The following is a 16,074-nucleotide window of genomic DNA, read 5'->3' on the forward strand; positions in this document are numbered from 1 at the left end:
TCAAATAAAATTGATCATTTAGGTTGATTCGATTGACGAGTGCCATTTTTATATAGCGAAACGAAGGAATGTGACGCGTAATGTTTTCAAGTTATACAATGACAAAAAAAGTTTTGCCCAGATCCGATTCTAAGTGTCAGGAGCAGACCTTTTCCGTCCCTTGTAATACTAAGCGCCGCTCACTTCTCCCTCATCCTTCAAACCCAGAAGTGTCGGAGCCCGTTTCTGCCGTTCTCTGTGATCTGCTGTTCCGTTCCAAACACTACTCCTGCGTCCGTTCCGGCGGTCACTCACGTAGTTTGGTCTCCTCCGCGTGTCCCTCGTTCTCGGGCTCGAGGTACTCGGCCTGTGTGATCCAGTCCAGATACCCGCGCAGGTCCTCCTCCAGTTGCTGCTTCTCTCGCAGCTTCTGAAAGTCACCGCGAGCCTTCGCCTTCTCCCTCTCCTTTGAGAACTCTCTGAGGACGACAAGGGTCGGCGAGTGTGGTGGGTCACAATCTCAGTCTCAGCGGGGAAGGAGATGACGAACGAAAAAATGCGGCTAAAAAATCGAAGTGAGGCATGATCGGGCAATGAAAAATATTTGTCAATGTGCCTCTCTGATTTGAAGTACGTCTCCTTTTCGTTGTTGCTACATGCCAGCTTTTATTCGCAGAAACATGCTTTTAAAGTCGATACCGGACATTTGATTGGTTTTCATGTTTATCAATGTGAATAAATGACTCATATTAGCAATAATATGAACATGGATTAGAAAAATGATCCACTAGACGACCATGAACCACTCATTGTCGTATCCGAAGGTGGCTCTTTACTCATGCTATTGATATTTTCATACGTTATTTTAAGTTTAAAACATCTGACACTATTGTATTATCTTTAACTACGCTATATATGGTTTCGAGATTGTCCCAAGCATATCATGCGACTCGTATGCGACATTTTAAGATCATATGTAGCAATAAGGCAGAAGAAGCGTCTATACAATGACAAATACGTCTAATGAAGCTCCAGTAACCTGTCCAGCTTTTCAGTAGAAATTGGCAAGCTTGCGAAACACGTTACAAAAGCAGTTGACGCAGAACGAAAACATTCAGACAAGCCGTGAAGAAGCGTAAGAGGGCCAGATCTGTCTACAGACTGATAAATATGCAGGCACACGAAACACAACAGAGAGCCAAGAACTTCACAAGAAAAGCAAACCACATCAAGCACAGTCGAGACAGGCGAGGACAACTTACCCGCTCAATACACCCAGAATAAGATTCATTACAAAGAATGCGCCCACGAGCATCATTGATATGAAATATATCCATGGATAGGATTTTCCCACGGAGTCTTGAATCTGGCACGAACAGAAAAAAGTGTCAAAGGCGCATTCAGCATCGCATTCAGGGTGAGGACAGCACTGGTGACGCTCCTTTTTGCTGGCCAGTTGCACAGCACATGCACAAAAGTGTGCAATATGTTGCAGTGTCTGTGTGCTGAAATCAGAACCACCGGCCGTGAATACAGAAATGATCCCTCCTGTCCACATGCACAGGCTCGGTGTGTGGATCAATGATCCACCGGTGACAGTCAGCCGGGCAACTTTGCTGGACGTTCAGTGCAGCCTGTGAACCACCCAGGACACCGCAGGACCCAAACAAATAACAGACACAGCAGTGCCAGTCGAGGTGCCGAGCAGACAGGCGGGATGCACAAAGGAAGCCTTCCTTCCCCTCCTTCGTGTCGCCCCTAACTTACCCACTGAGCACACCTAGCACGAGGTTGAGCACGAAAAAGGACCCCATTACGATGAGCGAAATGAAATAGATCCACGGCCACGAGTTTCCGAGCGCGTCGTTTATCTAGGGAGCAACAGGGTTAGGCAGAGCGTTAGTCAGGGCTACACATGCACGCACACATCAACGGTCGATCGAGAGATGAGCTGTAAAATGCTGAACATGTGTCTTGTCATGTGACTGGAACTGCCAGGGGCGATCAACGTACACAGTAGAGGATCAGTCTCATAACCGTATGGTTTTGCATCGAGAGTACATGAACCTCCAGGCTCCACGAATCAAACAATTAAAACAGTTACATTAAAGGCGTACCGGTTTCGTCTATTAGACTTCTTCAGCGCCGTTGTATGAAACAAGGTACGCCTTTAATGTAACTGTTTTAATTGTTTGATTCGTGGAGCCTGGAGGTTCATGTACTCTCGATGCAATACTTGTCCATTTATTACTACAACCGTATGGTTTGTTAACATGTGTTGACACTACTACAGGAGCCCAATATGCGCCTCATAAGATCAACGCGGCACACGTCGGCAGTGTTAAACGTTTAGTTTTGAGTGAGCATAAATGGACATTGGATATTACACATTTTGTGGTAACGGATCACGTAAGCTCTCCTGTGATAGGAAAATCGCAACAAAAACCTTTCCAGTAGTGCTCAAGGTGAATGCTTGATATGTTTATTGGAATGCAACAAGGTTTACGACTACATATCAGACTGAGAAAAACAGCATTCTAACACGCACATTACACATTCAGAACACTGTTTAGACATCGTTCTATTTAAAATGAAGCTTCTTACATCACACATTAGCTCTAATCGTTTTTTTCATAAGCACGCTCTTTGGGATTAATGCACGTATTCAATATGATACGGTCCAGTAACACCAAAGGTATTCAGATCGTTTCGCATCTCCTTCCTTCAAAATCGTAGGTATGTATGCTAATGGTATTTTACTTTTCATCCTATCCACTCACACGAATTGTATATTCGTCCGGCTCTCACCGTGGTCACTCACATCGTAGAGGATGTCCGTCCAGCCCTCCATGGTGATGCACTGGAACACGGTCAGCATGGCCAGACCGAAGTTGTCGAAGTTGGTGATGCCAAAGTTGGGCCCCTCCCAGTGCGTGGTACAGTTGTACCCCTCCGGGCACTGGTAGCCGGTACCATTTCGACCACACGGCATCGGCTCGTCCATCATACTACCTGTCAAAATCATACACACACGGGCACAGTGACCACGGTCAGGTGTAAGTCAGATGCATCACAATACAGCTGATTAACACATCGCCCCGCTACCGCCGAGCTAAATAGATTGGATTGCTTTACGGAATACGGTTTGCTTTTGCAAGTTTGACATTTACCTAAAATAAGTGTCCGGAACACCATACTGTAGGTACTTTGAGATTGTATCATGATGTATATCGTTGACTACTGCTAACATCGTCTAAATTTGTTTTATTTATTTCGACGACCATATTTATTGCAATAAGCCTTATGGCGCCGTTTCTCACTATTGCAAACTATCAGACATTTGCAACCGGGGGGGGGGGGGGGGGGGCATTGAGCGAGCCACGGCAATCGGCATGACGAAGCTGGGACCGCAGATTTAGGTAGGTATACTGCACCGCACGCCCAGGGTGCGCTGCGGCACAGTCTACCCTGACAGTCCAGCCCGAGCCGCAAACTGTAAGGATTATTGAAGAGCCAGGCGCCAGTCATAATGAATTGCTAGTTGTTTGCGTACTATGAGTCATGACTTTGTTATAACTGCGACAATTTCATTTCTATTTGATTGGTTTACGTGTTTCATATCGCAGGTTCAGCTCACGCTCTAATATTACAGATTCCCAGCTAATTACACGTATATCGTGTTTTTGTTTTCCTTTCAAAGAATTAAGCTCGCATAATAATATATATTTAATTGCCCGGTCCGAGCACTATACCAGACATTATTCGGTCGCTTTCCCAAGGGTGTTTTAAAATAATGTCCGAACGAAGTGAGGACATTATTTTATCGAAAATAGCGTCCGAACGGAGTGAGGATGCTATTTTCGAAAATTGCACGAATGAAATGAGTGCAATTTTCGCATTGAATGTGCGAGCCTGCGAGCACATTCAATGAAAACACCCTTGAGGAAAAGCGACCGTATCATGGCTGGTATAGTATTCGGACCGGGTAATTAAATTTATTATAGTAAATTTTTGGCACCGAGCACCAACGCATCTCTGAGAAAGGGTTCGCTTTTGGGCTTCGACATCAAGGATGGGCATGGAAGATGGGGGGGGGGGGGCAGCAAATTGGTACAGCTTTGGGCGTATAATGAAAATTATTGCCAATGGACTTTAACACACGATGGGCGAATAATGTAATTAATCTACCACTTGGTTTCAGTATACGTATACAAATTGTAAATTGCCTACCACGTCGTATTTTGCTTGAAATTCATCCCTCATTTCTCAGATATTTCCTGGTAAACATGCGAGACGCGTCTGTTACTTTTATTAGACATTCATGCTACGAAGCAATTGCGAGTGAGGAGTAGGCGTTGCGGAGACATGCTTTGTCCTCATAAGTGGGAAAATGTCGTTGCGTTCTATATTTTGACATCCAATATCCATGAAGGTATGATAACAAACGTCGATCTTACTACAAACACTGGCTCCTGGCAGTGCTGTTCTTCCCGTTTCGTAAGGTTCATCTTCAATTGTTATTTTCACTGGCTCTTGAGAACGTACCTCGAAATCTGCCTTCTAAATTTCTGCGTAACCTGCCAAGCCATATCTTTGAAATGCATACGATAAGTCATTACATTAAGGCTTTTCAAAATTCACCTGTCAACCTGTTTCGCAATTTACTTTATTCCAAGCTGCAAACTTCTATGACCGGACTTTTATTGAAGTTTCAGTCATCGAACGCATTGTTTAACAGGGAGCTTTTGAAGAGAAGAAAACTGCGGTATAATGAAATTAACCGCCGTGTTTTTATGCATGGGTTTTGATAGGCATTTCCGAGTTTTGGCGTCGACTGAAATTAACCGTCTCTCGCGCTTCTGGCTTTCAGCAGGCCACCTTTATACAAAAATTTAACTGAACTTTTTTAACATGCGTCGGCGGCAAAAATGTACTATAATACCAATAAATCGCATACGCATTAGGCATGCAAAAAGCTCTAAACGTTCAAAAGATTACATAGAAAGCATGGTTTCGACAGGCTATTTCAAACACTGAACCAACCCCAGTTGATAAACAATGTCCGGGAAAACTGTCACACTTTCACGCAGGTCCCGACCCGTATATGAAATACCAACAACATTGTATCCCAAAATGAAATGGAGTATCGACCTGCGTGGGGCGTCGCTGAGTAACCGCAGGTTGTTTGAAAAGACAAACACTATTCGTTAGAATTGTGTTTTTCTATTGAAAAACAACCGGAGCGGTCGTTGTCCGGGCTATGTTTTGCAAGTCTGGCCGCGAATTGGGGCAACTTGAGCGGGGCCTAGACGAATCGCTCAATCTTCGTAAAAAGTTCAGGGTATGGGCTCCCGGAGGCGATCTACCTGATGGCACCGGTCGCTACTCGCTAAGAAGTCTTTTGCGCGTGGCACGTGCGATTCCATTTTCCCCATGTTAAGTGAACGGGGTTTTGGACACTTTTTGCGCGATCGCTAATAGCGGGGAAACGAGCCAAGAAGGAGGTGGTTTTCTTCCCAGCATTTTATGGCAAACACGTTTGGGTACACGCCCGTGTGCGCTGTATACCCGCCAGAATCTCGTGGCACGTGGCACGTGCGATTCCATTTTCCCCATGTTAAGTGAACGGGGTTTTGGACACTTTTTGCGCGATCGCCAATGGCGGGAAAACGAGCCAAGGAAGAGGTGGTTTTCTTCCCAGCATTTTATGGCAAACACGTTTGGGTACACGCCAGTGTGCGCTGTATACCCCTCAGAATCTCGGAACGTGTCTTTGCACGAGATCAAAGTTGGAATTTTGCTATGTCCCATGTTAAGTCAATGGACGGCGATGCCGAGACTTTGCAGAGACATTTTCATTCGATCTTTGTACAAAATTTTAGAGATAGATTTCGCCCAAACTCCTATACAGTGTAGAGAAAGGAGCATAGTACATGCTGGTATGCTTCGTTAAGCTGGCAGAAATCGTTTTTTCTAATAAAGTTCGTTTGAAAATGGAAATTTTTAACATGGAAAGTCAATGGGTGCGTCTTTATTCCTCTATAACTTTTATTGTTAGTAATATATATAGGTGAAAAGTTAATATAATATACAACTTTTGATGCGCTTTCCACTGATGTATAGAACGTCACTGCACGGTGTGCCGTTTTCAAGAAAAGTTGTAAAAAAGCAGGGCTCGACTGTGACTTGAAGCCAACCACATTAAAATATACGAACAGGTGAAGGGGACACCTCCCATGTGCGGACGCGACACTGATTATTGCTGAATATTAGCAGTAGGCCGCCTGTGGGGTGCCTTTACAAACCTTATATCTCTGCAACCACTGGACCGATTCACTCGCGGTCTTTTGAGTGAGATTGCTTCTTCCTTTCTTACACGTAGACGTTCATCGCTATTCTCGATGCATATGGGTCACCCCTAGTGCACGTGCCACGTGCAAAACGAAGAGGTGTCAGTTCGGTAGCAAGTCTAATAACTCTGTAGTTATTTTGCCGATTGCGCTGATACATGGCATGGGGGTAGGCACCCGCCGGGTAATACATTTCTGTGTGTCACGGTTGGGGTGCCGCTGCACGTGCGCACGTGCAGGGTGACGCTTCCAGATCTCGAGAGCGGCTGGGCCGATTGTGATCAAAGTTGGCACACCGTTAGGGCTCGGCGAGTAGGGTGCCGTGCACAAGTCAGATGGGACCCAGTTTGCACGTGCGCACGTGCAGGCTGACGCTTCCATATCTCAAGAACGGCTGGACCGACTGTGCTCAAATTTGGCATACCACTAGAGATTGGTTAGTAGGGTGCCGTGCACAAGTCAGTAAGTATGTATTTTCATGTGCCGCGGTTGGGGTGCAGCTGCACGTGCGCACGTGTAGGGGTCGCTTCCAGATCTTGAAATTGGCTGGGCCGATTGAGCTCAAATTTGGTACACCGCTAGAGACCGGCGAACAGAGTGCCGTGCACAAGTCAATTGGGACCCAGGTTGCACGAACTCACGTGCAAGGTGTCGCTTCCAGATCTTGAAATTGGCTGGGCCGATTGAGCTCAAATTTGGTACACCGCTAGAGACCGGCGAACAGAGTGCCGTGCACAAGTCAATTGGGACCCAGGTTGCACGTGCGCACGTGCAAGGTGTCGCTTCCAGATCTCGAAAACGGCCAGGTCGATTGCACTCAAATTTGGCACACCGTTATAGACCGGCGAATAGGGTGCCGTGCACGTCAGTTTGTAGCACACCCACTCCGGTCTGCACGTGCAAGACTCATCCTCTCGTTTGGCGGCGGGCGTTTTTGCTGCGTTTACAAAGGTGCTTGCTTAAACAACCTGCGGTCCCGCGATGCGGAGCCCAGCATCGCAGATGCTGGTAATTGCTATCGAACGTCTCGCCAGTCACTGCAGTGTGCCGCTGCCACTAGGAACACCGATTGGGTCGGGCACGGTGAGCAATGCAATCACATGAGCTGCTGGTCAGATTAACAGCTGCGCCCAATACATAACCGCAGGTTGTTTGAAAAGACAAACACTATTCGTTAGAATTGTGTTTTTCTATTGAAAAACAACCGGAGCGGTCCTTCTCCGGGCTATGTTTTGCATGTCTGGCCGCGAATTGGGGCAACTTGGGTCAGGCCTAAACTTGTGGCTCGATTTTCTTAAAAATTTCAGTGTATGGGCTCCCGCAGGCGATCTACCTGATGGCTTCGGTCGCTACTCGCTTAAAACCTCGTGGCACGTGGCACGTGCGATTCCATTTTCCCCATGTTAAGTCAATGGGGTTTTGGACACTTTTTGCGCGATCGCGAATAGCGGGAAAACGAGCCAAGGAAGAGGTGGTTTTCTTCCCAGCATTTTATGGCAAACACGTTTGGGTACACGCTAGTGTGCGCCGTATACCCCTCAGAACTTCGTAACGTGACTTTGCACGAGGTCAAAGTTGAACTTTTTTCGCTCCCCATGTTAAGTCAATGGGCATTTTTGCAGAGACTTTTTCATTCGCTCATTGTACAAAATTATATGATACGATTTTGTTTAAACTTCCAGGACTTGTTGAGAAAAGACCATAGAACATGTTGTTATGCTTCTTTAAGCTGTGCAAATTCGTTTGTTCTTTTTAGGCTCGTTTAAAAATGAAAAATTTTAACATGGAAAGTCAATGGGAGCGTCTTTGCTGCTTAATAACTTTTTACAGTTGAGATATATTTATGTGAAAAGTTGATAGGTTATACAACTTTTGATGCTCTTTCCAATGATATATACAACTTTATTGCACGTGGTGCCGTTTTTGAGAAATATAGTAAAAAAGCACGACATTACCGAGATTTGAGCTCAGACCTATATCGTTACGGTGTCAGGCGGACACGAGGACAGGTGGCGCCGCCGCCGCCCGCATAGCGGCGGGAATGTGAACTAACCTGTTTACCATCTATGGTATGGTACCATCGGGGGACCGGCCGCCGTCGGCACCATTTCGGGACTTTGCATCGCAATAAAAGGCTTATTTACAATTGAAAATGGACTAGCGAGAGTCGTTATGGAATCAGAATTTGATGCTCTACAAAACTAGGCTATTTTCATTGTGATGGCATCACAGACTACACCGCTAAACCCAATAAAGCAGATTTATGTCGCGTCATCGATGATTACATATAATGTTTCTTTGATATATATGTAGTCGGGTCTTTCAGCTGCGTCCCTCCCCTCCCTCGCCGCGCCGGCGGGTCGGCCATCCGTGGCTTGCCGCCCGCCGGCTGCTGGCCGGTCAGCTGGCCGGTCAGCTGGTCGCCCGCGGCTGTCGGTGCAGTGCGGGATGCCTACTTGCGGGGGGGGGGGGCCGTCGTGGCGGCGGCCCGGGTGGACTGGGCGAGCAGTGAGTTGGGGAGCGCTGCGCTGTCGGTGCTCTAGTTTGTATTGCGTTCGCATGATACGGCTTGAGCCAATACAGAGTGAACTGATTGAGCTGAGCAAGTCTTTACATACATTGAAAAGTAAAGCACTTTTTACTGCATCTACGGTGAGATGCTAGATAAAATTTATGGTCTACCTAATGGTACCCATTACTTAACAATTAAGTGAATCATTTCGTCGCTAAACTCTCGTAAATTCGTATGTCCGCCTCACTATGGAGTTTGGACCGTAACGTATGGCCTTTGCTCAGACAGTATACGAACAGGTGACGGGGATACCTCTAATAGAAGGATGCGACACGATTTTACTGCTAAATAGCGGCCGGCCGCCGTGGGGACGTTTTTGTACGACTTATATCTCGGCAACCACTGGGCTGATACACGTGCGGTTTTTTTGTGTGGGGTAGCTTTTTCCCTTCTTTCACATAGTGTGCTACTCTCGATGCATATGGGTGACCCCTAACGCACGTTCCACGTGCAAAGCCAAGAGGTGCCTGTTTTGTAATAAGCGCAATAGCTCGCGGTAATTACTGGGCCGATTGCGCTAAAACTTGGCATGGAGGTAGACACTTTCCAGGCGATGCATTTCCATGTGTCTTGGTAGGGGTGCAACTGCACGTGCGCACGTGCAGGGTGACGCTTCCAGATCTCGAGAACGGCTGGACCGATTGTGTTCAAATTTGGCATAACGCTTGATACCGATCAGTAGGTTGCAGTCATTTAGTATGTATTTCCATGTGCCACGATTGGGGTGCAACTGCACGTGCGCACGTGCAGGGTGACGCTTCCAGATCTCGAGAACGGCCGGGCCGATTGAGTTCAAATTTGGTACACCGCTAGAGACCGATTAGTAGGGTGCCGTGCGCAAGTCAGTTTGGACCCATCTTGCACGTGCGCACGTGCAGGGTGACGCTTCCAGATTTCAAGAACGGCTGGACCGATTGCACTCAAATTCGGCAAACATCTAGAGATCGATCAGTAGGGTGCCGTGCACAAGTCAGTTAGTATGTATTTCCATGTGTCACGGTTGAGATGCAACTGCACGTGCGCACGTGGAGGGGTCGTTTCAAGATCTTGAAAACGGCTGGGCCGATTGAGCTCGAATTTGGTACACCGCTAGGGACCGGCGAATAGGGTCCCATGCACAATGCAATTGGACACAGCTTGCACGTGCGCACGTGCAGGGTGACGCTTCCAGATCTCGAAAATGGCCGAGCCGATTACACTCAAATTTGGCACACCGCTATAGATCAGCGAGTAGGGTGCCGTGCACGTCAGTTTGTAACACACCGACTCCGGTCTGCACGTGCAAGGCTCATCCTCTCGTTTGGCGGCGGGCGTTTTTGCTGCGTTTACAAAGGTGCTTGCTCAAACAACCTGCGGTCCCGCGATGCGGAGCCCAGCATCGCAGATGCTGGGTAACCGCAGGTTGTTTGAAAAGACAAACACTATTCGTTAGAATTGTGTTTTTCTATTGAAAAACAACCGGAGCGGTCCGTCTCCGGGCTATGTTTTGCATGTCTGGCCGCGAATTGGGGCAACTTGGGTCAGGCCTAAACTTGTGGCTCGATTTTCTTAAAAATTTCAGTGTATGGGCTCCCGCAGGCGATCTACCTGATGGCTTCGGTCGCTACTCGCTTAAAACCTCGTGGCACGTGGCACGTGCGATTCCATTTTCCCCATGTTAAGTCAATGGGGTTTTGGACACTTTTTGCGCGATCGCGAATAGCGGGAAAACGAGCCAAGGAAGAGGTGGTTTTCTTCCCAGCATTTTATGGCAAACACGTTTGGGTACACGCTAGTGTGCGCCGTATACCCCTCAGAACTTCGTAACGTGACTTTGCACGAGGTCAAAGTTGAACTTTTTTCGCTCCCCATGTTAAGTCAATGGGCATTTTTGCAGAGACTTTTTCATTCGCTCATTGTACAAAATTATATGATACGATTTTGTTTAAACTTCCAGGACTTGTTGAGAAAAGACCATAGAACATGTTGTTATGCTTCTTTAAGCTGTGCAAATTCGTTTGTTCTTTTTAGGCTCGTTTAAAAATGAAAAATTTTAACATGGAAAGTCAATGGGAGCGTCTTTGCTGCTTAATAACTTTTTACAGTTGAGATATATTTATGTGAAAAGTTGATAGGTTATACAACTTTTGATGCTCTTTCCAATGATATATACAACTTTATTGCACGTGGTGCCGTTTTTGAGAAATATAGTAAAAAAGCACGACATTACCGAGATTTGAGCTCAGACCTATATCGTTACGGTGTCAGGCGGACACGAGGACAGGTGGCGCCGCCGCCGCCCGCATAGCGGCGGGAATGTGAACTAACCTGTTTACCATCTATGGTATGGTACCATCGGGGACCGGCCGCCGTCGGCACCATTTCGGGACTTTGCATCGCAATAAAAGGCTTATTTACAATTGAAAATGGACTAGCGAGAGTCGTTATGGAATCAGAATTTGATGCTCTACAAAACTAGGCTATTTTCATTGTGATGGCATCACAGACTACACCGCTAAACCCAATAAAGCAGATTTATGTCGCGTCATGGATGATTACATATAATGTTTCTTTGATATATATGTAGTCGGGTCTTTCAGCTGCGTCCCTCCCCTCCCTCGCCGCGCCGGCGGGTCGGCCATCCGCGGCTTGCCGCCCGCCGGCTGCTGGCCGGTCAGCTGGCCGGTCAGCTGGTCGCCCGCGGCTGTCGGTGCAGTGCGGGATGCCTACTTGCGGGGGGCCGTCGTGGCGGCGGCCCGGGTGGACTGGGCGAGCAGTGAGTTGGGGAGCGCTGCGCTGTCTGGTGCTCTAGTTTGTATTGCGCTCGCATGATACGGCTTGAGCCAATACAGAGTGATCTGATTGAGCTGAGCAAGTCTTTATATACATTGAAAAGTAAAGCACTTTTTACTGCATCTACGGTGAGATGCTGAGAAAATTTATGGCGTACCTAATGGTACCGATTACTTAGCAATTAAGTGAATCATTTCGTCGCTAAACTCTCGTAAATTCGTATGTCCGCCTCACTATGGAATTTGGACCGTAACGTATGGCCTTTGCTCAGACAGTATACGAACAGGTGACGGGAATACCTCCCATAGAAGGATGCGACACGATTTTACTGCTAAATAGCGGCCGGCCGCCGTGGGGACGTTTTTGTACGACTTATATCTCGGCAACCACTGGGCTGATACACGTGCGGTTTTTTGTGTGGGGTAGCTTTTTCCCTTCTTTCACATAGTGTGCTACTCTCGATGCATATGGGTGACCCCTAACGCACGTTCCACGTGCAAAGCCAAGAGGTGCCTGTTTTGTAATAAGCGCAATAGCTCGCGGTAATTACTGGGCCGATTGCGCTAAAACTTGGCATGGAGGTAGACACTTTCCAGGCGATGCATTTCCATGTGTCTTGGTAGGGGTGCAACTGCACGTGCGCACGTGCAGGGCGACGCTTCCAGATCTCGAGAACGGCTGGACCGATTGTGTTCAAATTTGGCATAACGCTTGATACCGATCAGTAGGTTGCAGTCATTTAGTATGTATTTCCATGTGCCACGATTGGGGTGCAACTGCACGTGCGCACGTGCAGGGTGACGCTTCCAGATCTCGAGAACGGCCGGGCCGATTGAGTTCAAATTTGGTACACCGCTAGAGACCGATTAGTAGGATGCCGTGCGCAAGTCAGTTTGGACCCATCTTGCACGTGCGCACGTGCAGGGTGACGCTTCCAGATCTCAAGAACGGCTGGACCGATTGCACTCAAATTCGGCAAACATCTAGAGATCGATCAGTAGGGTGCCGTGCACAAGTCAGTTAGTATGTAATTCCATGTGTCACGGTTGAGATGCAACTGCACGTGCGCACGTGGAGGGGTCGTTTCAAGATCTTGAAAACGGCTGGGCCGATTGAGCTCGAATTTGGTACACCGCTAGAGACCGGCGAATAGGGTCCCATGCACAATGCAATTGGACACAGCTTGCACGTGCGCACGTGCAGGGTGACGCTTCCAGATCTCGAAAATGGCCGAGCCGATTACACTCAAATTTGGCACACCGCTATAGATCAGCGAGTAGGGTGCCGTGCACGTCAGTTTGTAGCACACCGACTCCGGTCTGCACGTGCAAGGCTCATCCTCTCGTTTGGGGGCGGGCGTTTTTGCTGCGTTTACAAAGGTGCTTGCTCAAACAACCTGCGGTCCCGCGATGCGGAGCCCAGCATCGCAGATGCTGGTAACCGCAGGTTGTTTGAAAAGACAAACACTATTCGTTAGAATTGTGTTTTTCTATTGAAAAACAACCGGAGCGTAACCGCAGGTTGTTTGAAAAGACAAACACTATTCGTTAGAATTGTGTTTTTCTATTGAAAAACAACCGGAGCGGTCCTTCTCCGGGCTATGTTTTGCATGTCTGGCCGCGAATTGGGGCAACTTGGGTCAGGCCTAAACTTGTGGCTCGATTTTCTTAAAAATTTCAGTGTATGGGCTCCCGCAGGCGATCTACCTGATGGCTTCGGTCGCTACTCGCTTAAAACCTCGTGGCACGTGGCACGTGCGATTCCATTTTCCCCATGTTAAGTCAATGGGGTTTTGGACACTTTTTGCGCGATCGCGAATAGCGGGAAAACGAGCCAAGGAAGAGGTGGTTTTCTTCCCAGCATTTTATGGCAAACACGTTTGGGTACACGCTAGTGTGCGCCGTATACCCCTCAGAACTTCGTAACGTGACTTTGCACGAGGTCAAAGTTGAACTTTTTTCGCTCCCCATGTTAAGTCAATGGGCATTTTTGCAGAGACTTTTTCATTCGCTCATTGTACAAAATTATATGATACGATTTTGTTTAAACTTCCAGGACTTGTTGAGAAAAGACCATAGAACATGTTGTTATGCTTCTTTAAGCTGTGCAAATTCGTTTGTTCTTTTTAGGCTCGTTTAAAAATGAAAAATTTTAACATGGAAAGTCAATGGGAGCGTCTTTGCTGCTTAATAACTTTTTACAGTTGAGATATATTTATGTGAAAAGTTGATAGGTTATACAACTTTTGATGCTCTTTCCAATGATATATACAACTTTATTGCACGTGGTGCCGTTTTTGAGAAATATAGTAAAAAAGCACGACATTACCGAGATTTGAGCTCAGACCTATATCGTTACGGTGTCAGGCGGACACGAGGACAGGTGGCGCCGCCGCCGCCCGCATAGCGGCGGGAATGTGAACTAACCTGTTTACCATCTATGGTATGGTACCATCGGGGGACCGGCCGCCGTCGGCACCATTTCGGGACTTTGCATCGCAATAAAAGGCTTATTTACAATTGAAAATGGACTAGCGAGAGTCGTTATGGAATCAGAATTTGATGCTCTACAAAACTAGGCTATTTTCATTGTGATGGCATCACAGACTACACCGCTAAACCCAATAAAGCAGATTTATGTCGCGTCATCGATGATTACATATAATGTATCATTCTTTGATATATATGTAGTCGGGTCTTTCAGCTGCGTCCCTCCCCTCCCTCGCCGCGCCGGCGGGTCGGCCATCCGTGGCTTGCCGCCCGCCGGCTGCTGGCCGGTCAGCTGGCCGGTCAGCTGGTCGCCCGCGGCTGTCGGTGCAGTGCGGGATGCCTACTTGCGGGGGGGGGGGGGGCCGTCGTGGCGGCGGCCCGGGTGGACTGGGCGAGCAGTGAGTTGGGGAGCGCTGCGCTGTCGGTGCTCTAGTTTGTATTGCGTTCGCATGATACGGCTTGAGCCAATACAGAGTGAACTGATTGAGCTGAGCAAGTCTTTACATACATTGAAAAGTAAAGCACTTTTTACTGCATCTACGGTGAGATGCTAGATAAAATTTATGGTCTACCTAATGGTACCCATTACTTAACAATTAAGTGAATCATTTCGTCGCTAAACTCTCGTAAATTCGTATGTCCGCCTCACTATGGAGTTTGGACCGTAACGTATGGCCTTTGCTCAGACAGTATACGAACAGGTGACGGGGATACCTCTAATAGAAGGATGCGACACGATTTTACTGCTAAATAGCGGCCGGCCGCCGTGGGGACGTTTTTGTACGACTTATATCTCGGCAACCACTGGGCTGATACACGTGCGGTTTTTTTGTGTGGGGTAGCTTTTTCCCTTCTTTCACATAGTGTGCTACTCTCGATGCATATGGGTGACCCCTAACGCACGTTCCACGTGCAAAGCCAAGAGGTGCCTGTTTTGTAATAAGCGCAATAGCTCGCGGTAATTACTGGGCCGATTGCGCTAAAACTTGGCATGGAGGTAGACACTTTCCAGGCGATGCATTTCCATGTGTCTTGGTAGGGGTGCAACTGCACGTGCGCACGTGCAGGGTGACGCTTCCAGATCTCGAGAACGGCTGGACCGATTGTGTTCAAATTTGGCATAACGCTTGATACCGATCAGTAGGTTGCAGTCATTTAGTATGTATTTCCATGTGCCACGATTAACCGCAGGTTGTTTGAAAAGACAAACACTATTCGTTAGAATTGTGTTTTTCTATTGAAAAACAACCGGAGCGGTCCGTCTCCGGGCTATGTTTTGCAAGTCTGGCCGCGAATCGAGACATTTTGGGTGGGGCCTAAACGTGCATTGCGATTTTCGTAAAAAGTTCAGTGTATGGGCTCTCGGGGGCGATCTACCTGATGGCACCGGTCGCTACTCGCTTAAAACCTCGTGGCACGTGGCACGTGCGATTCCATTTTTCCCATAGTAAGTCAATGGGGGTTTGGGACACTTTTTGCGCAATCGCGAATAGCGGGAAAACGAGCCAAGGAAGAGGTGGTTTTCTTCCCAGCATTTTATGGCAAACACGTTTGGGTACACGCTAGTGTGCGCCGTATACCCCTCAGAACTTCGTAACGTGTCTTTGCACGAGGTCAAATTTGAACTTTTTTCGCTCCCCATGTTAAGTCAATGGGCGTTTTTGCAGAGACTTTTTCATTCGCTCATTGTACAAAATTATATGATACGATTTTGTTTAAACTTTCAGGACTTGTTGAGAAAAGACCATAGAACATGTGATTATGCTTCTTTAAGCTGTGCAAATTCGTTTGTTCTTTTTAGGCTCGTTCAAAAATGAAAAATTTTAACATGGAAAGTGAATGGGAGCGTCTTTGCTGCTTAATAACTTTTTACAGTTGAGATATATTTATGTGAAAAGTTGATAGGTTATAC

General features: G+C 47.3%; 1 protein-coding gene across 1 annotated transcript in view; it reads right to left on the minus strand.

The window, feature by feature from the left end:
• Nucleotides 1–16,074, minus strand: part of LOC122367487 (muscle calcium channel subunit alpha-1-like) — a 56,078-nt gene that overhangs the window by 15,025 nt on the left and 24,979 nt on the right. The window contains exons 6-8 of the mRNA XM_043340596.1: nt 2,801–2,991; nt 1,747–1,850; nt 295–458 (exon numbers count right to left, since the gene is read on the minus strand). Of these exons, the coding sequence (XP_043196531.1) occupies nt 295–458; nt 1,747–1,850; nt 2,801–2,991 (459 nt within the window). The remainder of the gene's footprint in view (nt 1–294; nt 459–1,746; nt 1,851–2,800; nt 2,992–16,074) is intronic.

The sequence above is a fragment of the Amphibalanus amphitrite genome, unplaced genomic scaffold, assembly GCF_019059575.1.
Source record: "Amphibalanus amphitrite isolate SeventyFive unplaced genomic scaffold, NRLGWU_Aamphi_draft 000873F_arrow, whole genome shotgun sequence".
Lineage (NCBI taxonomy): Eukaryota > Metazoa > Arthropoda > Thecostraca > Balanomorpha > Balanidae > Amphibalanus > Amphibalanus amphitrite.